We start from the raw sequence: 25,993 nt of genomic DNA on the forward strand, positions 1-25,993 counted from the left end.
AGTATAATAGGTGAAAATGTTTGGGAAATTCCCAAAAGCAGTTGAGAAAAAATTTTGAACACATTCGACTCAGGCCTACTACTATTATTGCTGATTGTACAATCATGATTCACTGTAGTACAACTACAACAATATTCATGTCCACTGCATCATGCTATGCAGCTATGACAAAGTTGCAGTTGGATTGGATGATTTAGTTGTTTCATCATCACATGCATTTTTGAGACACAGAGTGTGGGGAAAACTACTACAAGATTTCATGCTGTCTGTTTAATTTGATAATAGCACTAGGAACAGAATTATTAGTAAACCCCAGGACAACTGTCATTGAAGTTGGATTGTGATGCCAAACTATAATTTTGTTGGAAATAAAACATGACTGCATGTATAGCTACTCTTTATGATCTTGAGTGATCACTTAATTTAATCCTCATTGCTCCGTGTGGTGTTGAAGTCCTATATAATCTCTTATGGCTAATATCTTGAGGAGGCCTTGCCAGACTATAACTAGAACAGATTACTGATGACAAAATCTGTGACAGTACTAGTATATACCAATGCATAGTGAAATCTCATTAATAGGGCCACCTTTGGGACCCACAATAAGTTGCCTTATTAGTGAGGTAGCCTTAATAACGAAAACCTCATTAATTTGGCCATAAACAAAGCGGCCTTATTATCAAGGTTTTCATCACCTGGCTATAGTTGCTGTAACAGCTACATACCGTAACATACGTATACTACAGGTTTCATCATAACACACAGATAGGATTATTCATTATTTGAGGGATAATGGCTGCTAAAAGCATGAAGCACATTGCTAAACTATTGGCATAGCTTTTGGCAGGTACTCAGGAGCAGCAACACTTGCAGTGATACATTGACTGTCAGTTCAGCTGGCTCCTGTATTAAGGGAATATTGTTAGTTTTACCAGTTTGGTCTTGCAGTATGTAGCCACTGGCCTTAATAATGAGGTGGTCCTACTCAAATCAATGGAATATAGTATGGAAGATACATCTGGATTTTCTGGGCCTGGTCACTATAACAAGGTGGCCTTACTAATGAGGTGGCCACTAGGGGGGTTTCATTGTATAAACTTTTATATCTCTACCAGCTAGCATATCTTCAGCCAGGCATAATTCAACTGTGGTTAGTATTATACTTACCTTTGTCCTCTTTGAGGTATGATCCATTTCTTTCTCCATGCACTCAACAAAGTAATGTAGAAACCTTTTGGTTTAGAACACTTACACTTGTGCATCTCGAAGTTTGATGAATAGTTACAGGTTGATGAGGTACTCTTATTATGGTATATACACACTATCAGTTACCAGTATAGTTCTTGTTGGAGGCTCTAGCTGACACCGAACTTTCACATATACAATTATAATTTTATAACATCAAGGAGAAATTATTTTGGTTGGAAATGCTTAGTCACTCTGAAGATGCATTTGGGTTTGATTATGGCTGTCCAACACTTACTGTTGCAACAGAATAATACTGTAACATGATATGGTAGAGATAAAGTGGAGGCAATAATTGTATAGTTATAACTGTCCAGTTTTTGTGTTTATTAACTTCAAGCAGTCTTCAGTATCATCCTTTGTAATCAAATAAATGTCAAGAATTTGAAATTGTTCTATCTAATGTTTACAAAATTACAATTACATGAAACAGTCAAATCAAGGCTTGTAATATAGTACAAGATAGTGTATATAATTTATCACCTAGATGATAATACCAACTTGCAATTGAAATTGCTAAGAAATCAAGCACATAGCTATTGCCTAACCACAGTCGAGTAATGCATTGCTGAAGGAATCAGTTAGTCATGATCAGTTAGCAGAAAATTCAGTTACATAAAATTCTACAGAAATTTGTTGAAAGGGTTTGGTATCACTCTACGTGTTGACTATTTTGGCCTATACCTAACCAACACTTAAGGAGGCTATTTTAGGGCAATGGTTGTGGCTAGAAAGCCCATAATATATGCAGTGCCTTATCCAATTGCAACTTTATTATTGCTGCAGAGCCATTGCTATATTAGGCAGTGTAGCCATGTGACTTCTAACAACATACAAAATAACTACCTTACAGTTTTCATTTTTAACCTAATCCCTTCATACGCTTTGTATTAAAAATAATAGGGCCACTTGTGGGACCAAGAAACATGGTCTCAGTAATAACCTGGTTTTACTGAAAAGTTGTATTTGAGACATGACTTAGCTAGTCTCAACAAAGATATAATAAAGTTTCACTAAATTAGCTGCAACTGTCAACAAAAAAAATTTCAAAGTAACAATTGTTGTGTCTGTCTGCAGATTTACACAGTTAATTAATACAAAATGTGCAAAAGAAACAACTGGCTGAGAACCTAAATCAAATGCAGGTAAACACTATATACACACAATTCGAGACATAGTCTTCTCAGATGAACAGTAATGTCAGTAGACTCAAGGACATCACCATCAAGCTGTAGGCCATCATTGCTGCAACACCTCCGCCACCTCCTCCATTATTATTATTGTCACCAGTATTGGGGTCAGTTGTACCATTCAGAGTTGCAGGTATCTGTAGGTCGCACGTGTCACAGTAATATTATGCTTTTAACACATCATACACATGAACATTCTGGAGAACAATGGATCCTCAGTTATCTGAATACCTTTGTTCCTAAGAATTTTTTTTTTTTTGGGATAAGCCTGTTGAGTATTATGCTAACAGAATGCACACTTTGATAAACACCCTATTTGAACAGTCATTCTTTGCAAGTTGTGTAACTAGTGTTTGGGACGCACATTTTAAATTGTGTACAAACGTCAATAAAATGTTCAGTTCATCTAACATATAAACAGAGACATTGTAATTCCATGCCTATATAGATAAAGATTACTTAATTGTGACCGGTTCTACTAAAACCAGACACAATTGCACATTATTAAAAATTCTTGTATATTAAATATTTACAATCTACTTAGCCAAGTGTATGCTCTGGCAACGTTTCAGCCTCATATGGAATAACTTTGGGAGTTATAGGTATCCCAATAAAGCAGCACCAGAAAGATCAAATTTTTATAGCAAGTATAGGGAAAAACTCACAGGGTGCTTGCTAAAACAGTGTAACTTATGAGCAGAATGACATATGAAGTGTAAATTGAATTAAAGTCTATAATATAGCTGATATCTAGAGAGTTATATACAAGAACCAATGTACAAAATTCTGTGAAAACTTTACAATAAAGCTCCTTTGACCTCCTTCAAGGTATGTACCCACCTACTGGCCAGATCTATAGATAGTAATCATATACATAAGGTAGAGAACACAGTGATCATGTTTTAAAGCTTCTTGTGTACCGAGTTAAAGGTTCAGGAACACTTCTATGTACATATGTACATCTATATGGAAACGCATGCATAAATTAGACCATATAAATAGACATGTTTATAGCTTAGTATACGGTGGTCCCTCCATTATCCAAACTCATTGGTGTGTTCAGATAATCAAAAAGTTCAGATAATAGAAGCCCATTTATTTATATACAGAGCTCAATTACTTTAGTAGAACACACACTTTAGACAAATACTCTAATAGAACAGTCACGTTCACAGTTTGGATAATCGATGACTAGATAACTGCATTTAGGTTCTATTAATATCACTTACCACATCACACATTCCGGGATTATCAATGCCACACCCCTGAAACACATCATCAACAGAAATTGGCAGATTAATGACTTGCCTGGAACAACAATAATATAACTCAACAAACTATTTTTCTATGTGACTGGATCTGCAAAAAACCCGACACAATTGCACATTTTCCAAGTTCCTGCAATGTTTATTAAATATTATAATCTACTTAGCCAAGTATATGTTCTGGCAGTTTCAGTCTCACATGCCAATAGCTTCCTGAGTTACAGCTCTATCAAGTTGCAAAAGCAGAAAAATCAATTTGTACAGCAAGTATAGAGAAATTAAATTACATATACTTACTAAAACAGTCATAATTTACAACCAGAATGACATATGTAGTTGAAATTTGCTTTGCAATTAATAGGGGAATTGATTACTGGGTAAGTTTGTCCTTGAATAGCCTATCTTCACTACAAAGATGAAATAAGTGCAGAAAAGCTAATCGCACACTATCGTTTCAACATAAGTAAATGAACGTCCATAATTTGCGTATTCTTGGTGTATTACAATGAAACAAAGATTTATGAAAGTAGACAAATAAGATGATATCCAGGGGGTTGCCTTTCTTCACTATGAACAAAGCATTTACAGAATTTTTAAAAATAATACACAAGTATTTCACACATTGTACTGTAAATTTAAGCTTGCATGAATGTGCCAGACTCTTGCAGACCCAGTCACTTATTGTGTATAATGTTATACTTACAGTCCAGCATTAGCTAGTTCAAAAACACAACATCCAGTTCGGCTGATAGCACTTCGGATCACCTACAAAAATACAATTATAGCAGTAAAGCAATTATTGGGGCGAGCCTGAGCGAGCCCCACACTAGCGAGTCGCCCACGTAACTTTCGTCTCAGCGACCATGCCCAAAAAACCACAAAAGAAATCGGAAAGAGACCCTGAAATAAACGGACTTAGCGTGAAATAAACGGCGTAAATCACAGCACTTCCATATATGTTCGTCTCATCGACCATGCCACGGAGAAATATACGACGTAGATTACAGCACTTCCATTTATGTTTGTCTCATCGACCATGTCACGGAGAAATATACGACGTAGATTACAGCACTTCCATATATGTTCGTCTCATCGGCCATGTCACCGAGAAATATACGACGTAGATTACAGCACTTCCATATATGTTCGTCTCATCGACCATGTCACGGAGAAATATACGAAGTAGATTACAGCACTTCCATATATGTTCGTCTCATCGACCATGTCACGGAGAAATATACGACATAGATTACAGCGTATGAAACACGTGTATCAGCGCGTGAATATGAAAATCACCTAAGGTTGGCTAAATGAATGCAGAAGAACGGCTTAGAAGAAGGAGACAGCTGTACAGATTGAGAAGGGACCGAGAAACACCAGAAGAAACTGAAGAAAGACGATGGAGAAACCAAACAAGATATGCTCGGCAAAGGGACACAATCTTGCAGCAGAGAAGGCAGAATTAGTATGTAAAATAATGAATCAATCACACAACAATAACATTGTTTGCTTGCTTATGCTTTACGTTGTGTTATCAGATTTGTATATGACCACTATTGCTGCTATGCATACTCCCATTAAATATGTTCAGGCTCGCCCCACGATGCTGTTTGCATCTGTCTAGTTATATTATCTGACGCCATTCACATGGGGTTGCAGGACAGGTTTAAAGAGTACGAAAGACTAACATGTTTGGCATAGTAAATTGTGTTGTTTAAATTATTGCATATTTTGATCTTTTGATATACAAGGATGAGGGTTCCTATTTTTGTCACAAAGACCCTTCTAAATTTGGTAATAATTTTAACTAAAATATATTAGAAAATGCATCAGAAAGTATTAACCCTTAAAGCCGCATGGGTTAATCTATCGGCCATTTTTTTAAAGTACGTAAAATGCATAAATAATACTAGTAACGCATGCTTAAAGAATGGCTTCTAAACAGCCAATACAGACAAGCTTGTCTAATGTTATTAACTGAAAATTTTATATCAATGGATAGTTTATTCAATCGGCTCCTTAGACAAGTGTAAATAATCATTTTCTAAAGGTATTAACAAGTTGCTTTCGTGTTTTGTGACAGTTTATATTCACAGTGAGTTTAGACCTTTCGCTTTTACCAAAGGGTAAAATCCTAGGTACTGTTTTATTCCTTACTGGCATCATGGATAGAATGATACAAATTGTGTAGCGCTTACTGTATGGAAGTTACAGTGCTTTTGTTTACAGTAATGCATTATGGTAAAATTATTGCCCTATGCATTTCCAGTGCATAGACCAATATGGCTTTAAGGGTTGAGTACATGACTGCTCCATTAGAGTATCTTGTGGGGCCCTCTCCTTAAACAAAAAAAAATGGAGGGGCTCTAGTCCTGTTGGCCCCTGTTACTATGGCTATGGTGGCACAACTTTTTATAATAATAATAAAAAAGTGACTATTGGGAGTTCAGGCATCCCCAGCAAGTCAGCTTTGACATCGTAGACAAAGCGGTTTGTTAAATTTAAAAAACACTAACTGCAATACTGGTTTTAGAATAAAATACAAAATTCAGTCCAGTCCAGTGATTTGACTCTACCAGTCAAAGGAACTGGACACAAGGGATGTATGCAATCCCATGCATTGTACCTACTGTGGTATGTCACAACAGGTCAGGCTGTACCATACGATAGAAAAGTTTGACGAATTTGACAAATTGGTTACACTTGTCGAATTTTATTTTGTCAAAGGTCAATAATTGCTCCCAAGTCAGTTTCTATGTAGATATGTGATTTCTTGCATTTCATCAAATTTTAATTCGTCAAAACTGATCAATTGTGAATTTGTCAAATTCTCCTTTTGCAATATTGTCTGTCGTATGGTAGTGATGTCAAGCCCTTAGCATTAGTCATCATTGAGTTACACTTATCTTCTAAAGTCATAAGTCAGTCACTAAAAAATTCCACTAAATACAAATTTAATTTAAAAAAAGACACATTTAGGCTTGATTACACTTAAACAATATTGCAAGGTGCCATGAAGCAGGGCTCGAAATAACATTAACAGCTCTATGTATCAAGATCACTTCAATCACACAAGTGCATCATTTATGTACACACTTCAACCCAAAGGTGAACAAAAACTAAAAGCTTTAACTTTATCATACAAACAGAATACTGTACTTCCTTGGTTAAATAATTGGTAGCTGCACTTGAGTGGTACTACAATCAATTTTACATTTGAATTCATTGCTTTGGCATTAGAATTTGGCATTAGAATAAGTCCGAGATGTAGCAGCTGCTACAAGATGTTGTTCAGGTACAACTGTCAACAACTCTTTATAAGGTGATAATTCTTCCACTACAACTTCTTTAGCATTAGTAGCAGCTGTACTTCGCCATTAGTAATGGGCGTGGTCACTCGCTAAAAAGCTAATGAATCTGCCAGACAGCTATCACCTTGGTACGTGTAACCAGCTTCAATTACCTTCTGGTGTCTCAAGTGTAACTCGCCATGGCAAAAATGATTCACTTTGTGGTGAGTGGTTGTTTTCTTGAAGACAACTTAATCTAATCAAAAACAGCCAAGCTGTAAAAAAAGGAGTGCGGCCCTTGAAAAGGCTATGGTGAAAAAAGATGTGAAATCCAAGGTGGCGGCCAAGAAATGGCTGTGATGGTAGGTTAATGGTAAAAATTTTAATAACGACAATTCAGGTGAATTTTGTGCCAATTGACCAAGCGGCACCAAATTCACCTGAATTGTCGTTATTAAAATTTTTACCATTAACCTACCATCACAGCCATTTCTTGGCCGCCACCTTGGATTTCACATTTTTTCACCATAGCCTTTTCAAGGGCCGCACTCCTTTTTTTACAGCTTGGCTGTTTTTGATTAGATTTCACTTCTTTTTGTATTTGTATATCCCAAAGCCGGCCTATGGCCAGCTTTGGGGCTTTTTAACCTATATATTTTTCTTTACCACAGGAAAAGAAAAAGATGAAGCAGATTTTATAAATAGTTTAACTCATTCTGATTTTATCAGTAAATGTACACATTATATATATAATGCATATATCAAGAGTTCATTATATTATGAACTCTTGCATATATTTATTACATGTCAATTAATCCCCACAGGATAATTTGCAGCTGATCTCTCTACTGGGTGACTTGAAATGTAGCTGAACTCTCTACAGGGTGATCTGCTTGTACGTAGATGGACTCTTTACAGGATTCTCTCTACAGGGTGACTTGACTCTAGCTGAACTCTCTGCAGGGTTATCTGTTTGTAGCTGAATTCTCTACAGGGTGATTTGTTTGCAGCTGAACTCTCTACAAGGTAACTTCTTCTAGCTGATCTGTCTACAGGGTGACTTGTTTCTAGCTGGTTTCTCTACAGGGAAATTTGTTTGTAGCTGAATTCTCTACAGGGTGATTTGTTTGAGGCTGAACTCTCTACATGGTGGTTGCTTTGTAGCTGAACTCTCTAAAAGGTGACTTCTTATAGCTGAACTCTCTACAGGGTAATCTTTTCATAGCTGAACTCTCTACAGGATGATTTCTTTGTAGCTGAACTCTCTACAATGTGACTTCTTCTAGCTGAAATCCCTATAGGTGATTTGTTTGTAGCTGAACTCTCTACAAGGTGATACTTCAAGGTGATCTCTCTACAGGATGACTTGTTTCTAACTGAACTCTCAACAGGGTGATCTGTTCATAGCTGAACTTTCTACTGGGTGATTTGTTTGCAGCTGAACTCTCTACAAGGTAACTTCTTCTAGCTGAACTCTCTACAGGGTGACTTGTTTCTAGCTGATCTCTCTACAGGGTGACCTGTTCATAGCTGAACTTTCTACAGGGTGATTTGTTTGCAGCTGAACTCTCTACATGGGAGTTTCTTTGTAGCTGAACTCTCTACAATGTGACTTCTTCTAGCTGAACCCTCTACAGGGTGACTTGTTTCTAGCTGATCTCTCTACAGGGTGACTTGTTTCTAGCTGAACTCTCTACAGGTGATTTGTTTGCAGCTGAACTCTCTACATGGTGGTTTCTTTGTAGCTGAACTCTCTAGAGGTAACTTCTTCTAGCTGATCTTTCTACAGGGTGATTTGTTTGTAGCTGGATTCTCTACAGGGTGATTTATTTGCAGCTGAACTCTCTACAAGGTGACTTCTTCTAGCTGAACTCTCTACAGAGTGATTGATTGTTTTTGCAGCTGAATTCTCTAAATGGTGGTTGCTTTGTAGCTGAACTCTCTAAAAGGTGACTTCTTCTAGCTGAACTCTCTACAGAGTGATTGATTTTTTTGCAGCTGAACTCTCTACATGGTGGTTTCTTTGTAACTAAACTCTCTACAGGGTGATTTGTTTGTAGCTGAACTCTCTACAGTGTGATCTGTTTGCAGCTGAACTCCCTACAAGGTAACTTCTTCTAGCTGATCTTTCTACAGGGCATATTTGTTTGTAGCTGAGTTCTCTACAGGGTGATTTGTTTGCAGCTGATCTCTCTACATGGTAGTTTCTTTGTAGCTGATCTCTCTACAAGATGACTTGTTTCTAACTGAACTCTCTACAGTGTGATCTGTTCATAGCGGAACTTTCTAATGGGTGATTTATTTGCAGCTGAACTCTTTGCATGATTGTTTCTTTGTAACTGAACTCTCCACACGGTAACTTCTTCTAACTGATCTCTCTACAGGGCAATTTGTTTGAGCTGAACTCTCTACATGATGGTTTCTTTGTAGCTGAACTCTCTATTAGGTATCTTCTTCTGGCTGATCTGAATACAGGATGACTTGTTTGTAGCTGAATTCCCTACAGAATAACTTGCAATGTAATATAATTGAGTAAATTATAAATGCAGCTGAATACTTTATTAGGGTGACTGTTCTATTAGAGTATCTCGATCTCGCATTTGTTACACGTAGTTGTCTTTCGAATCATAACTCAGTGGTTTGTAATCCGATTCTTCTATACTACTGCAAGGACTTTCTATGATGATTATTCCAGCTACATACTGATTTTCAGCTTGCTGCTCTAAGCGATTTGCCTGGTAGACACGAAAACTAATAGATTTTTATTCATAAAAATCGATCGCGTAATTTTGACACAGGTTGGGTTTTGTGTCATATCTCCATGGTCTTTATCCCGATTCCTTTCAAACCACAAAAAGGCACTCCTACGATGGTTGCTCCATCTACATATCAATTTTCAACTGATTCCTCAAAGTAGTTTACCCTGTAGGCGCGACAGACCTTCAACCTTATTTTATGCAAATAATCGGTCATAACTCTGTGAATGTTCATCGGATTCCTACCAAAGTTGGTACAGAGAACCGCCTTAATGAGCCCTTTAAGTGTGCCAAATTTCAGCCCGATCCGAGCACGCATTCATGTTTTATGGCGGATTTTGCCAAGTGTGCGAAATGAAGAAGAAAAAAATGAAGAAATTAAAATGAAATTTTGTTCGCTCATATCTCGGAAATGGCTGGAGTGATTTTCTTCAAATTTGGTGTGTAGACTCCCCTAGCTGGCCGGCACGTCTGTACCAAATTTGGTTCAAATCGGATAAGGGATCACAGAGCTACATAGGTGTGAAAATTGCATTTTCTTTCTTTCTGTTAATATACTCACGGGTGGCACGCCGGCTTCTTGGGCCACACGACACACTACCGTGTGTCTTGATTATGAATTCTTATGGCAACGCGATGAATTCTAATGTCAAAGTGACAAATCCAATTGCCAAAATGATGAATTCAGTTACCAAGGGGACAAATTCATTTGCCAAACTGATAAATTCGATTGCCAAAACCTGTAAAAATAGGGGCATAAACATTGTTCTTGAACATTGAGTAGTTGAATACAGTAGTTGTTGCATCAATTTTAAACCATGTGGGCATGTGCCTGGTTTATTGAAATTGTTTTGTAAAAAACGTGGTGTGTGTGTGTGTGTGTGTGTGTGTGTGTGTGTGTGTGTGTGTGTGTGTGTGTGTGTGTGTGTGTGTGTGTGTGTGTGTGTGTGTGTGTGTACCTACCTACGTTTGTTTGTCCGTACGTACCCACGTGAGCAAAAACTTTTAAAATGGTAAAAAGCAGTCAGAATGCCAGAAAAGAAAGTTAAATTAAGCCTGAATTAAACTCTTATGAGATACGGGTATGGTAACTCTTCATATACTTTGTGAATGGTCTTCTCTTTCAGTTTTATAGATGTGTAACAACTGTAAAACAACGTTGAAGGCCTCTTAGGCTACCAGTGATAACGTATCCTTCGAGTTGAAAGGGGGCATTACCTGTGCTTACGTGAACAAAAATTAAAGGCAGCTTTGAGGCTTTCTCTAAACAATTCACGTGAGAAAACACAATAGACACACTATAAAACAGTTTAGAAGATACTTCTGTGTGCAATTTGTGGTTTAAAGTGGTTTGTTATAGTTACGCTTCCTTAGCAGTGCATAGGAACATAATTACCGAATTACAAAATAATTCATGAATTACAAAATAAGCTAAATTACAGTATTTACAAATCTAACTATCTAGCTGAATTAATAATAACTATAGCATGATATAAACTAAATTATATACATGGTTGATTAATTATAACCACAAATATGCTATACAAAATTCTAACTAGCTTAACTACCAAACTAAGTACTTTAACTACAAAACTAGCTACCTTAACTACAAAACAACCTTAATTAATAACTTAGTTCAACAAGTCTGTGCCATCTTCTGGGCATAAGCCATAATGCCTCAGGATCACTTTGGCATTATATCGCCAGAGAGTAACTGACAAGCGCTGAAGCAATTGTTTCCTTGCTAACTGTCTGGGAATACCACTTTTAACAGTGGTACGGTCGGCAATCGTGGATAAGGTTGATAAAGCAAAGGGTGTCCAAACACCAAACGACTCGCAAACCAGGGGAAAAAATTCATTACCATGGTTGTTAACAGTTTCCAAATAATGGTCATCCTTAGCCTCCTCACCGGCAGCAGCAGCTATCCCAGCCTTAGATGCAGCAGCGGAAATAAAGGAAGGCTGAGTTGTACACCTGACAGAGAGGTCAAAGTAAGCAGGACGGCCTAGAGTAAAATCAGGATGGTAAATGTCCCTAGGATGAGATTGATCAGAGGCAATGCTTTGCTCACGGAGAACACCAGGGTGATTTTGCAGTAGAGCATGATGTACTATAGAAACAAGAGCATCATGGCGTTGGATACATAGTGGGCCATGAGAGCAACCAAGAAGATGGTCACTAAACTGATCTATGACAGACAAACATGTACAAAGTGGTAACAATGGGAAAAGAGGAACACCCAACCATAAACGGACAGCGATAACCAACTCATGTGAAGAAAAGGCCAAACCCAATGTTGGTTGAGGGATGGCCTTCAGCCAGCCACTGCTGACACCATAAGAGTGAGCAACAGCACGTAAACGAGCCTGGTCACGGATTGTGGAGGTGTTGAAAATGCTTGCAAATAATTGATCATCAAGGGAAGTCTGTAAGTCATTTTGGGAAGATAAGTTAGAAGGCAAGATGGATAGACTTTGGAAATAGGAGATGGCATAATTTTCACCTGGAAAAAAGGAAGTCACATCAAAATTTGGTACTAAACGGGACACCAAAATCTGGGCTGAATTACAGGAACCCAAAAAAGGCTGGATGTGAAGAGCGTTGGGACTCACGCAAACCCAAGCCTCCTAACCGGAATGGCAAAGTAGCTTGAGGCCAAGCATTATCAGAGATGCTACAGCACAAAATCCTACTAAGACAGTTGTGTAGGTTGATTAATTATCGATTTAGTTAGAATGGGATAGTATTAATTGCATGGGCGCCTGGTTTTTAGAGGTAACATAATAAGGTTAATAAATGCCACAGCATTTAACCATGGTATACATACTGCATACAGATTATGTCAGTACCTGTTTACATTGATCACTGCATGACAAAGTAGCTGAGGCACAAATACCAACTGGATCTACTAAAGACTAAAAGAAAACTATTATCATTAACATACTTGAAAACATAATGCTTGTGTGCTTGGTGCCTTCTCTGTGTGTGTGTGTGTGTGCGTGTGTGTGTGCGTGTGTGTGTGTGTGTATGTGTGTGTGTGTGTGTGTGTGGTGTGTGCGTGGTGTGTGTGTGTGTGTGCGTGGTGTGTGTGTGTGGTGTGTGTGTGTGGTGTGTGTGTGTGGTGTGTGTGTGTGGTGTGTGTGTACGTGGTGTGTGTGCGTGTGGTGTGTGTGTGTGTGGTGTGTGTGTGTGTGGTGTGTGTGTGTGTGTGGTGTGTGTGTGTGTGGTGTGTGTGTGTGTGTGGTGTGTGTGTGTGTGTGTGTGTGGTGTGTGTGTGTGTGGTGTGTGTGTGCATGCGTAACAAGTACAGATTAAGTCACACAGATATAGAAATTCTTACAAAGGAATCCTCAAGGGCATCTAGCACTCCAGTTTGCTGAATAGCAAGGCAGCTTCCTCTATTATTCCTAGCACAGCCAAACTCTGAGACGAACACCCTTATCTGAGTAGCATCTTCTTCCTGTGCACATGGAGAATACAAGGTAGCTTATAGAAGTGATACATGTGCAATACATGAGTGCCAGAAGGTAGTACCTTAGATAAATAATTGTGTGGAGTGGGCAATCTACTCCATTACTGTAGTGGACAGGACTATTGACATAGCACAATCTCATGAGTTAATTAACAGATGGATAAATGAAGTACTGTATTTGACTAGTTAATAGCCATGGGTACTATAAGTTTCAGCAAGGAAAATTCTACGGCTACTATGGGTTTGTGCAGTAGCAGCCCATGGCATTTATGATTTACCAGTAACTGACTTGTTTAATCACCCTTTAATACTATCATTCATTTTTAAACTTCTTTCAAAAATGGTATTTCCTGGCTCAATACAACTCCTTTGCCTGGTTTCTGCTTCAAACATGTCTTATCAACACTTGCATCAGTATTAACCTTATCAAGATACAAGGCGGGGCTCTTATGACAATAATTCTAGGCAGTGGAGCGGCTACTATCTGGGGGTGGCTATTATACGAGCCGTGACTATTAACCAGTCAAATACAATGGTAGGTGAGGCCACATTGGCAAATAGTACCTGTACATGTTAGCTACACGGCTGTTAGTTACTGCTTTGAAGCTGCCTGTTTAATAGCCTACCATAGCCATAGCATTGTACAGCTATAAAAATAAAATAAAAACAGTTCAGGCTATAGTTAACTGACTCTATCAATCAGCAAGTCCAAATCAGGCCAATTAAATGAACGGAAACTGCTGAATTCAGATTATAGGTGTACACCTTATAAAGTGGAATGCCAAGCACAATACAGCAAATTCATTGAGCAAATTACTCCCAGTCTGCTTGCATTGTGTATAATAGAGTGGCTATACTGGCTCCTCTGCCATTAATAACCTATACCACAAACTGAGTTCTGCATATTTATATTTATTTACACAATCTGCATTCTCGTGAAAGTTAAACAACTTTATTAGTCATTCAAATCTATTGTAAATCCAGCTATTTTGTATCCATGCAAATCAACTAACCATGCAGCAACTTGCAAACGTTAGCGTTGTGTGCATGTCAAATTGCTTATCATTGCATTTTTGATTGTCTTACTCGGTAATGGGATTAGCCAGGCTGCTTGTATTACAAATATTTTCAGTACAATAAAACCCATCTAATGAGATCACGGTATAATAAAAGTTACCTTTTCAAATTGGTATGTAAGGACAAACCAGTAAACGTGTTGTCACCTGGCACTACGGATCTGGAGATATGTTTATTCAATTTCCCTGAGGGTTTTGCACAGTAGTGCTTCATTGTAAATGTGCATAATAGTGATCTGCGATTTATTGCTTGACAACTTCAGATGGCTACATTTAGCAGGGCAATTTGTAAAATTATTATCACGGTTATTCCCTAAACCTAACTCTAAAGTAGGGAAAATATAATCTATAGTCCCATTTTCTATAGCAGGGCCACAAATATTACCTTGATTAGCACACAAACCAGGTATAAAAATGAAGTTTGTACCTAATGAACAACTTAAGTAGCTTTGACTTCAATTTGTACAAAACAAGGCAGCAGTGAATAGCTGTGTAGTAACTTAGTCTTTGTGTGACAACATGTGGACTTTAGGCTATCATTATTATAGTACAATGCTTGTTTCCTGTCACCCAATGGAACAAAAACTGATGCAGACAGGAGGTGGCTAATTATACACTTCACTCTCGTTATTTCAGGCTCTGACTACTGATCTTGAAGGCTATACCCTGTTTGAATAAGACTGGAGGGACTTCCGCTCTTATGTTTGTATGCACAGTTAATGTATTTACCGTAAAACTTGGCCACTCCTCCTTCTATCATGAAATAGCGCATTCACATGATCCAAATATAGTCAAATTAAAATTTCATCAAGAAGCAAGGAAGGCCAATATTGCCCATAACAATTCAATAAAGAGCTTGCAGAACAACTCGCATGTTTCATTGGTTAACTCATTAAGAGTTATCTCATAGTTTTTGCCCTATGGTGAATGCAGTATGCAGCAGCTAAAGTGATAACAACAAATTCGCACAGAGCTGCACAAGACAACTACAGCAACCCTTTGGTACTCCGAGGGTTAATGAAGCGATTACTTATAACAGATATATTACATTACTAAGAACTATACTGCATCGCATTTGTCCTTAAACTCTAAATAAACATGCATCAAGTAGAAACAATGTCATTATTAAAAAAACACCGATGATCAAATGCACCACACACACACACACACACGCTCACTTACATTTAAACATGTTGTTGAGTACCTTTCCAGACGCTCCCTACATCCAATAATACCACAATACGATAATAAAAGATTATTCGCCTCTCTGAAGCTGAGTCTTGCATTGCGATCAGTAAGGTCAGAATTTAGAATAACAATTGCAGCTTTGGAGCAGAAATCTTCAGGTCCAAACAGATTCACACTTTCCAAATCACAAGATGATAGTTGCTATAAGAAGTAGATATACACAGTGTATAGCAATAAACTATAAAAGGATGACTGCTACACCTACAAGTGTGTCATTGATAAAACTGCAGTAACGGATAACCGCAGTGACACGCCGAGGACATCCTGAAATGGCTGTCATTGGATCAAAGATATTATCAAAATCAGAATTAGCAGCTAATTCCATTCGTACTGCACTTGCACAATTATCATTTGGTCCATACAATGCTTGAACAGCTGCAGAGCATTGATTAGGAGGTGGAACAGTTCCATTCTGTAATGAAATATTATAGATGTATTGACAACATGCACGCACACGCACACGCACACGCACACACACACACACACACACACACTTACCTGACAAAACATTGGGGGTTGAATGCTACAAAGTTGAAAGTAATCTCTAACAGCAACTGCGTATCCAAACTGTATAAATTCGCTACAACAGTGAACACTGTAACAATGGCTTCTCATAATACTTTGTAGAAGTACACACAAAGGATTTGCAATTTAATATAGAAACTTTTTTGACACATGAATATAGGCAAACAATATAGGCAAACAATGCTTAGAACTTGGCTAATGCAGTTTCAGGGTAATTTCAATTGGCCACAATGCAATGTACGTATCTGCTATTCGGATATTAAAAAAAAAAAAAAAAAAAAGGATGGACGGATTCACCTCAAATTTGGAATGGGAGGTGCCCTACCCTGTGGGAGTTTCCACAGCAAAAATGGTTATTTTCCATCCTTCCATTATCGAGCTATGGATGCATGAAAATGGCCTTTTCTTGGTTCCTATAAAATACACACTTGCCTGTCGCACATCCGCACTAGCTGTACTTGGCCGCACGACACACTATGGTGTGTCTTGATATATCCTTGTTTACCTAGTTGTACAAAACCTTCTTCTGCATTACGTCCCATATCATGCCATATCTCACTGCCATAGGTAGTGATAAGTATTTGCTATCATACACTTCAACAAGTGACTAGTGATAACATTGTACATGAATATTTGAATTGCACCTCTTTCAAGCACTATGCAATTGTTTGTTGCTGCCACCAGTGTTGATTGCAATCCTTTCTTACGAGGACACTTTGAATAAATTTTGCTTGGGGTACACAGAATTTCTCCTATCATACAGTATGATAGTAGCTGTACTAGAGGTGTACCGATAGGGAAATTTTGAACCGATCCGATATACCGATATAACTAAGTGTAGCTATTTATATTTGATATGCCATGTTCAACTTTATTTACTACTGAAGAGACAGTCTTAAGATTATTGGCTATGCTTGGTTACCCATGGTGGTGTGGCCTCTATTGATAGCTCAGACTATAAGGCACCCACAAATATTTTAATGGCTTGTAGAGATGGCTAGTTGTTTTATGCTGTTCTCTTGGTTCATCTTATTGCTGTTCCCCAGGCCCACCACTATGAGTGTTTGTTGTATGATTGGTAAGCTTTGTGACAACAAAACAGCAAGTATCCATGCACTTAGATGGCTTCGCATTGCGTACTGCTTTTAGACAAGGAAGATAACTACTGTTTCCCGCCCTTATTAGCTAAATAATAGAGTTTATAATGTGGCTTGATCATTGGACAGTGTCCTCAAGATGGTTCAGTTGTATATCGGTGTATTGTATCGGTTTTTAGCAGCAATATCGGCTCCCACCAATATAGTAGAAATGTCTGTATCGGTATATCGGTACACCTCTAAGCTGTACAGTAGGGACCACAAAGGAGTAGGCGTGGCCCATGGAATAATATCACCCAAAAACCAGCCTCAATTTTCCCTTACAACAATGAAGCAGTATTGGTGAGGTAAAACTAGCCCAAACAAACTTTCAGATTGACCCAAAATGCTTTCAACAAGTTGCTACAGAATTTTAAATTTTTTTTATTCAATGGAATTTTCTACTGACTGACTGATGCCTTCAGACAAGCGTAACTCGATAACGGCTAAGGGCTTAATTTTTTCACTGTTTGACATCGCTTCGGCCTGACAGGTGTCTTTTGGCATACCGCAGTACGTACAATGCATTCTTCATGGACTTACCAGTGTTCTCCTTCGTGTCCGATTCATCTTTGCTGACAAGGAAAGGTGTCAATTTGGCACGAGCACGTGATGGCTTCCCTTCGAAAGGGAAATCATCCTTAATTTTCATCGTGGCTATTTTGATTGCAGAGGTGCTTTTCAAACAGTTCTTGATTCGTACTGCTGTGTAATGGGTTGAACATAGCTGACAATGAAGCGTAATGGATACTTCACTTTTCAGATGATAATTGATATAGCTGGGGCGCACAGTGCCTTTTCAGATGCAGTATGCATGGGTTCACCATTCACAATAAAATTATTTACAAAAAAAAGTTAACAAACAAGTACACAAAAAAATTTGGAATTTTCAACTAGAGTAGGGACCATAGCACATCAATAAAAAGTACTGAAACAAGTTGGAGTAGTCCATGATATTAAATCACTGTAAAACAATAAGAAGTCTTATATCCCTACTGTGCAGATAACACTTCTTATTGTTTTACAGTGATTTAATATCATGGACTACTCCAACTTGTTTCAGTACTTTTTATCGATGTGCTATGGTCCCTACTCTAGTTGAAAATTCCAAACTTTTTCGTGTACTTGTAATATGTATATGGGAAACATTTGCATACCCTATGCAAAATTTCTCCTATAGTATAAAGGGATGTTGCTTTGATGTAGGGGTACACTATTTTAGTACAAGCACTCCTCTTTGTATAGAAGAATATTTTGCATAGGGGTACGTCTATATATATATATATATGGGGTGCGATTTTTTATATTTACCCTATTCAAAACACACATCCCTTCCCACATACACAAGTTGACACCAACTGAAGGTACACATTTTCTAGGGATGGAATGCATGTGAAAAGGAGAATGACAACTTACTTATCAAGTGTTGAATCAGCAAATCTAAGATACTCACTGTAGCAGCATCCCAACTGATCGATCAGCATAGTAAGGTTCTGAAAGGACAACACAAACTCTGTATTCAAGGGATATGAACATATGTCACGATACAGAACTAACTGTAACATTTGCAAATAAAATGCATTTTATTACTGCGATGCAGTTGAAACAGGGGGTTATGAAAACCCGGACTGGACCGGACCGGACCAACAGTCAATTCTCCAGGTAAACAAGATTAGCCATGTTATAAATATTTACTGCTATTTACATCCTCTATAATGCTTATATACCACTCACCTTGCAGCAACTCTGCCAAGCATGCGATCGTGATGATTGAGCAACACAAAGTATCCACTGTAGAACAACTAACTAAACTAAAACACTTACTAATGTGCTTTACTACATGATCGCTACAAAGCTACGTGTTCTGCTGCTGCTGTATTTGCATAGAACTGGCACACACGAGTCGCTGTCCGAATTTATTAGAGTCGTGTTGTGCAAAGTGATTGAAACTAAACTAGCAGTTAAAATGTCAAACTTGTCTCGAAATCCATTTGGCGATAGATAACACATGGAGTTAAGCAAGGTAGACAGTACTTAAATTATTTCAGGATAGATTTCTAGAGTGAAACGCATGACTCAAGTGGCTGGCACTTCATACAAACCTTCAAACCTCAGTTTACTTTGGGGTTGGCATGTCCACCACTAAACCATCAACATATACCTTAATTAAATTCCAAATACCATATGTCTGGCCTCCCCCACATCATTATATTATATCATGATACATCAATATAAGTGATTGGCTATATCACCACCTTGTTATATCGATACTATCAATATAACGTGGCAGCACTAATATATATATATATATATATATATATGTGCACATACATACACTGCATGTACAGACATACACACACATGCATGCATATACAAACAAACACAATACAAACAAATACAATACACACGCACTAGGGCATGAACGAATGTCGAATGTTCGTCGAATGATTCGAATGTAGTAAAATTCAAATGGGCCGACTAAATTCGAATGGAAAAGCCAAGATTCGAATGTTTGCAAGCGCGCGCGTAATCGAAATCATGACATCACTATCAAAAAATGTGACGATGATAAATGGTGGAAGGCCACGAAAATAACCTTGAGGAAAATGACACCTCGAATGACACTGATACCACCAACTTCAGCCGAAGAAAACAATCAGATGTACGGGAATTCTTCGTGAAAAGGGGGCAGAAAGCCTTGTGTAAAGTCTACGCTTATCACGGAGGAACCAGTAATTTGTGAGACCACTTGATCCATGCTCACCCTTTAAAGTTGCATCCACTAAAGGATCAACCTTGTCTAAATGTATATTTATCAAAAGCTAAGTGCCCGGAGGGTCGTGCAAAGAGAATAACAGAGCACATCGCTGACATGGTTGTACGCGATCTTCGCCCAGCTGCCATGGTAGAAGGAATAGGGTTTTAGGTTCTTATGAAATATGTTGAACCTGGATATCGTGTGCCATCCGCTACACACATTGCTGTAGTGGCAAGAAGGAAGTATGCAAATGGAAAGGCTGCCATCAAAAATTACCTTCAAACAGAGGTGGAGTTCTTTGCTTTTACAACAGGTATTTGGATCAGTCGAGCCTATGATGCTTATTTATCACTTACCTGTCACTTTATTACCAGCAGATGGAATATGGTTACCTGTGTTCCCCTGAGCACCATACAGCAGACAACATTGTTGAGAAAGTGCAGCAGGTGATGGCAGATTACGGTTTGGAGAAGAAACACCTGCTACCAGTGGTACATGACCAGTGCTCAAACATGGAGTTGGGTGGTGACAAATTGCATGAAGAGACTGGTAACTGTCAGAGCTACAGTTGTGCTGCACATCGGTTGCAACTTTGTATTGAAGAAGGCTCGAGTCTCATTGCCATTTCACAAGCTTTAGGTGCAGCAAAGAAGCTAGTAACACACTTTCAGCACAGTGCTCTTGCCACTGCTGAACTCAGAAGACGACAAGAAGCAATGTCTGTTGAACCGAAGAAGTTGCAGCAGGCCTGCATTACTAGATGGAATAGTACATTGTACATGATACAGAGTATACTGCACAACAGGTGGCCTCTGACTGCAGTGCTTGATGATGAGAGTGTGACAAAATGTCAGTATCGATACCTACAGTTGTCACCAGCACATTGCGTCATTCTGGAGGATTTGTCAAAGGTGTTGAGCATCTAGAGGTTGCTAGTGTTCCTTAGTGAAGAAAATAATGTGTCAATTTCTGGTGTGCTGCCAATTGTACATGGGCCGATTACGAAACTGGAAGTCAATCATGATGATTCTTCCTGCATTAAGGAATTCAAAACAAAGGTTTCTATTGCTTTACGATGAAGATGGGGGCTCGACTATTTAAACCCTACTGAAATACTAGTGCTAGCAAGTGCTATTGATCCAAGATTCCGTAACTTGAAGTTTTTGGATGACGAGCTGAAGGTTGATGTTAGATTTGAGATTACAAGGCTGATGAAAGAATTGACGGAGTCAGCAGACTCAATACATGTTGCACCAGTTTAGTCGCCAAGCAAGAAGACTAAAACTGCACTTGACATCCTTCTTGGTGAAGAAAGAGATGACAATCCTTATGATGATTGTGAAGATGAAGTCAGCCAGTATTGTGCTGAGAAAGTGGTTCCCAGGAATACAAATCCCTTGCAATGGTGGAAGATGAATGAACTTAGATTCAAACACTTGTCTAGAGTGGCTAGGTCTATTTTATGTGTGCCGGCTACATCAACAGCAAGTGAAAGGCTGTTTTCAACAGCTGGGCTTACAGTGATCAATCTACGAGGCTGTCTTAAACCTGAAAATGTAGATGCGTTTGTTTTTCTAAATAAAAACTTCCAACTGTTGGCTGACTTGTTACTGAACTCTTGACTCGCGTACAGTTATACTACCTTACCTTTTTAAGATTTGGACTTTCTGTAGACTTGATTGTGACTTGAAGTAACTATATAAGAGGTGTCTACTTGTACATGTCTTTTTTATCACTTGTCAAAATATTTACAATAACTATCACAATAAATTATAGTACTGTATATTACAAAAATTGACGTGTGATGGGTGTTTGGTGTATTTGGTAGAATTTTAACATTCAAACATTCGTTAAGGATTTTGAGAGAATGTTCGAATGTTTAAAATCAACATTCGTTCATGCCCTAATATGCACATGCACGCAATACATGTAACACACACATGCACACACACACGCACACACCTGCTAAGTACCAATAACTTACTTGCATACAGGATGGTGAGCACATCCCAAATAAGTACTGTGAGCTACAAGCTGTTTGAACTCCCATCTAAACATGAATCATAACAATACACTAAAAATAGTGAGTCTGATGAGTGTCACACTTAAGCGTTATGTAATAGTTGTATCATGGGTCTGAGTGATTTACCTGATATGTACACCCAAGCTAGAGGGCAATCAGGGCCGCGAGCATGGGTGCACATATCAGGCAAATCACGAGGGCACGTGATACAAGTGATATGTACCATGCCAACTGCAGGCTAAGAGTTTGCAGGCGAGACTGACCACTGAATGTATTATATAGACCAATTTGTGAAATTCATTTGTGAAATTTGATTATGGGACAGCAACTAACGTTCTGACTACGTTTGTTAACATGAACAGTCAAGCCCTAAGGGTACCACAGAAAAGTTTAATTAAGTGATTTTACAAGTACATTACTACCCAAGTGCAACATCGTGAGCACTAATTAAACGTGATTAAAAAATTGCTTGAAAACGGGGCATGGCAGCCATTTTGCTCGCAAGTTTTCATCCTTCCAGTTGAGGGATGAAGACTTGCAAATGAACTGGATGCCACACCCCTTTTCAGTGAGTTTTTAATTGTGCGCAATTGTTGATCACGACATTGCATTTGGGCGGTACCGCATTTTAAAGCCACTGCATTGTTTTACAGACTGTTCACAACATTTAAGCTCACTGTAGTGCATTTATCTCATGTTACTTGAAAAGTGGGCGTGGCCCATATTCGAAAATGCTGTGAACCACTTGTGAATATGCTATAGCATTAGTTCTCACCTTAAACCAACGTTTCTCAACTCATAGGATGGCAAGGGTGACAAATCGCTTCCGCCTGAGTGCTGTAGGATGCAAAATCAGATGCATGGTTTTCATCACGTGACCAATAATTAATTCCCACAATCTATTTCAACTAGAGTTTTATATAAAGAAATTAGCAGTACTGTTCTCACATCAAGGCCATGGTACATTTAAAATGTACTACAGCCAGCCATTTAAATGCACCATGGGTTTATAAGATGCGTACCCTGAAATTTGCCTTTGAGGTTCGGTGGCTTTATGGTACATAAGAAACAGTGTCCTACTCTCTCATATAACTTGTAGAATTATATGCAGTATAAGAATAAATAAAATACTAATTCATGTGGTTTTTGCTGTGTAACAATAAAATCTGGCTTGCTTGACACACACACTACCTGACAGCTAAGCCTTCACTGAAAACAAGAGCATGAATTTCTAACTCTGCTGTGGGTTAAGACAAGCCATCCTCACAGGACATTCTGTAAGTTTTATATCTGTGAGATAGTGCTAACACTAACAATTGTTGTATTCTGGAGGTCATAAACTACATGTCTTTTCCATTACAAAATAACTTGATGCTACAGCACAATTCTATGAGAGTAGCCCTTTTTCTCTATGTCCAGTACCACACTTACCAAACTTTGGAGAACTTGCATGTGACCTCCAGCTGCTGCCACCCTATCAAAACATCGTTCCGTCATATTATCCGGTAGTGCAATACATCCTAACAGTATTGCACTAGTTTGTGCTGTAATCTGAAATAATTTTATGTAAATAACACTTGGTACATGTAATACAAAAACCTTAATATTGTATGGATACTAAGTAGTTCTGTGTATAGTAAGGTTAACAATATGTATGTAACATAATTTGGCGATTCGGCCAGTAGTCACCAGCGTCAATGGGTTAAATTAATTAAACATAATCACTCCATCCAACTCATACATTAGCATGCTCAGCTTTGGTTGAGAAAACATCCAAGTGCTTAGTGACAGGCTTCTCAACATCACATACTACAGTACCAAAACACTCAGTAAATGACCCTAAATGTTAAACATGCTTTATAGTTCATGGAAATAACACTTCTTTTGTAAATGTGAAATAATTTTACATCATCTGAATGTTGTCATTGTATCAACAACAGCTTGCATAATGACACCACAAACCGAAGACACATCATAATTCAGCAACAACCACAAGCCAAAGTTGATATTGAAATCAGACCAGTAGTGGTGCACCTGTTGATTTAGAGTCATTTTACATGATCAACAAACTCCTACTAGTAGGGACATCAAACTGTATGCCACCAATACTACACCTAAAAATGTAGTTACGTGTAACCAGCCATTATGTTTTATGAGTAGGCAGGGAAAACATTGAAAGTAACTCCAAACTCCAATAGCCATCTTATAGTAATTATGTGCTTAATGGATCAAATTCAAGTGCATAAACATATTATACATCAGTCAACAGTCAGCACCACACACAAGTCTTTAAAAATTGACCCCAAAAATCCGCTGTAAATACTACTTTGATGTATTTGATCCATGGGTGGTTTGTCTGTTTGCCCAATAGGCTATGCCCAGTTTGTTTGCACAAAGGCGCCAACTACCGTGTAGATCAACCAAATGACCACAGCCATATAAGGCTACTAATTCAATCACTTTTAAACACATTACTATTTTAAGTTTGTACCAATAGGTCAACTTTGTTCCACTGAAAATGAAACTTTCGCTTTACTTCTAACCGAGTTTCAATTTGACCATTGACATAATATAACCTATAGCTACGTATAACACTGTACTTCACACTCGCTTACCGTTTCGTTTGATTGACAAGCGGCAGCATAATGCATTAGGTCGGTTCGACAAGTCTCATTTACGCACAAAAGTTCAATTGTATCATTGTCCACCATTCCACCAGAAAGAGTTTGTACTGCAGCATTTACAAACGCTACGTAACAATCGAAATTGTTGGTTTGGAAATCAATTGTGGCGTTTTCGCAATTGAGTAGTCCATTGGCCACTATCGAATAAGTCAACACACCAAGAAGAATAAGCAGCTTCATGTTTCGCAAAAGCACTCCAGCGCAAACAAGCACAACTGTAACACAAAGCAAAAAAAAAAAAAACTGCTGATAAAGCACGTGTTATAAAATTACTCACGTGACATTATGATTTAAGTAATTACTTCCTGCGTGGGGAGTCACCCGAATTTGGTTTCCTAGCAACCCAGTGACAACTGAACTGAAGAAAACTACTGATTAATTTCTACTTATGTGTGGTGCCAGACTATGGCTAAAGGTCACATAATTATAGCTTTTATTCCTTAAGCTTCCCAGCAATTCTCACATTTCCTTTTTTCACTACATGCACCATCAAAGATGGAATGAATTAATTTCATGTTTCAGATCAGAAGTCATAATTATGTGAGTGGGTGGTTCATTTAATATTCATACAGAGAGATAGTAGCTAGTTAATGGTGAAATTGAACTTGCCGGCTTGACATTAGATCCTCCTACTGTCTTTACGTGTCATGCATGTGATCATTTTGCACACCCTATACAATCTGTGAAGCATTTTCATTGCAGTGCTTCCACTTAACACACTTGGTGGAATCCATCAGCTCAACAGTACGCATATGGATCCTTATCATGTTTTCCCATTTATCGTTCCATTTATATTTGTTAACTGATCAAGTGTCCCCAGACAATGTTACCATATTCCTATACAGGCTGAATGTCAGATTTGTATATATACATATATATATTAGTGTTTGTATTACTTTAGTAAATTAGAATTATAGCTTTGTATACTGTGTTGTATAATTATTACACTGTAAATTACATGATCAGTGATATACCGTATAGCCTAAATATTTCAAGGTTGAGCAATGTTGCTAAAAATAAAATTTTCACAGATTTGCAAACACTTCCAAAATGTATTAGACTATATGGAGGTCTAAATGTTTCAAGGCTAAAATTTTCAGATAACCCCAAAACTGCAAAATCAACAAATATTTCCCCCCTCAAAATATTTAGGCTATAAAGTACATACTTCTGAGTATGGTGATCATACTGTATACCATTGGTATATGATTAATTCATATACTTTTGTACTTGTTTGTGATTTGCATTTGTATAGCTAGTTGCTCTGATAAGGTCACAAGGAAGAAAGGGTTTTGCCGATTACCAAGAGGGTAAATAATACA

General features: G+C 38.1%; 1 protein-coding gene across 1 annotated transcript; it reads right to left on the minus strand.

Moving 5' to 3' along the window:
• Positions 1-2,289: 2,289 nt before the first annotated feature.
• On the minus strand, positions 2,290-24,931 carry LOC136265781 (uncharacterized). Its single transcript, XM_066060699.1, has 12 exons — positions 24,603-24,931; positions 23,419-23,538; positions 21,949-22,014; positions 18,623-18,699; positions 16,044-16,125; positions 15,751-15,957; positions 15,480-15,686; positions 13,090-13,209; positions 12,599-12,664; positions 4,404-4,465; positions 3,665-3,743; positions 2,290-2,572 (listed from the first exon to the last, which is right to left on the minus strand). The coding sequence occupies exons 1-12, from the start codon at positions 24,849-24,851 to the stop codon at positions 2,429-2,431; spliced, it is 1,479 nt and encodes a 492-aa protein (XP_065916771.1). The 5' UTR covers positions 24,852-24,931; the 3' UTR covers positions 2,290-2,428.
• Positions 24,932-25,993: the final 1,062 nt, after the last annotated feature.

The sequence above is a fragment of the Dysidea avara genome, chromosome 9 (genome assembly GCF_963678975.1).
Source record: "Dysidea avara chromosome 9, odDysAvar1.4, whole genome shotgun sequence".
NCBI lineage: Eukaryota > Metazoa > Porifera > Demospongiae > Dictyoceratida > Dysideidae > Dysidea > Dysidea avara.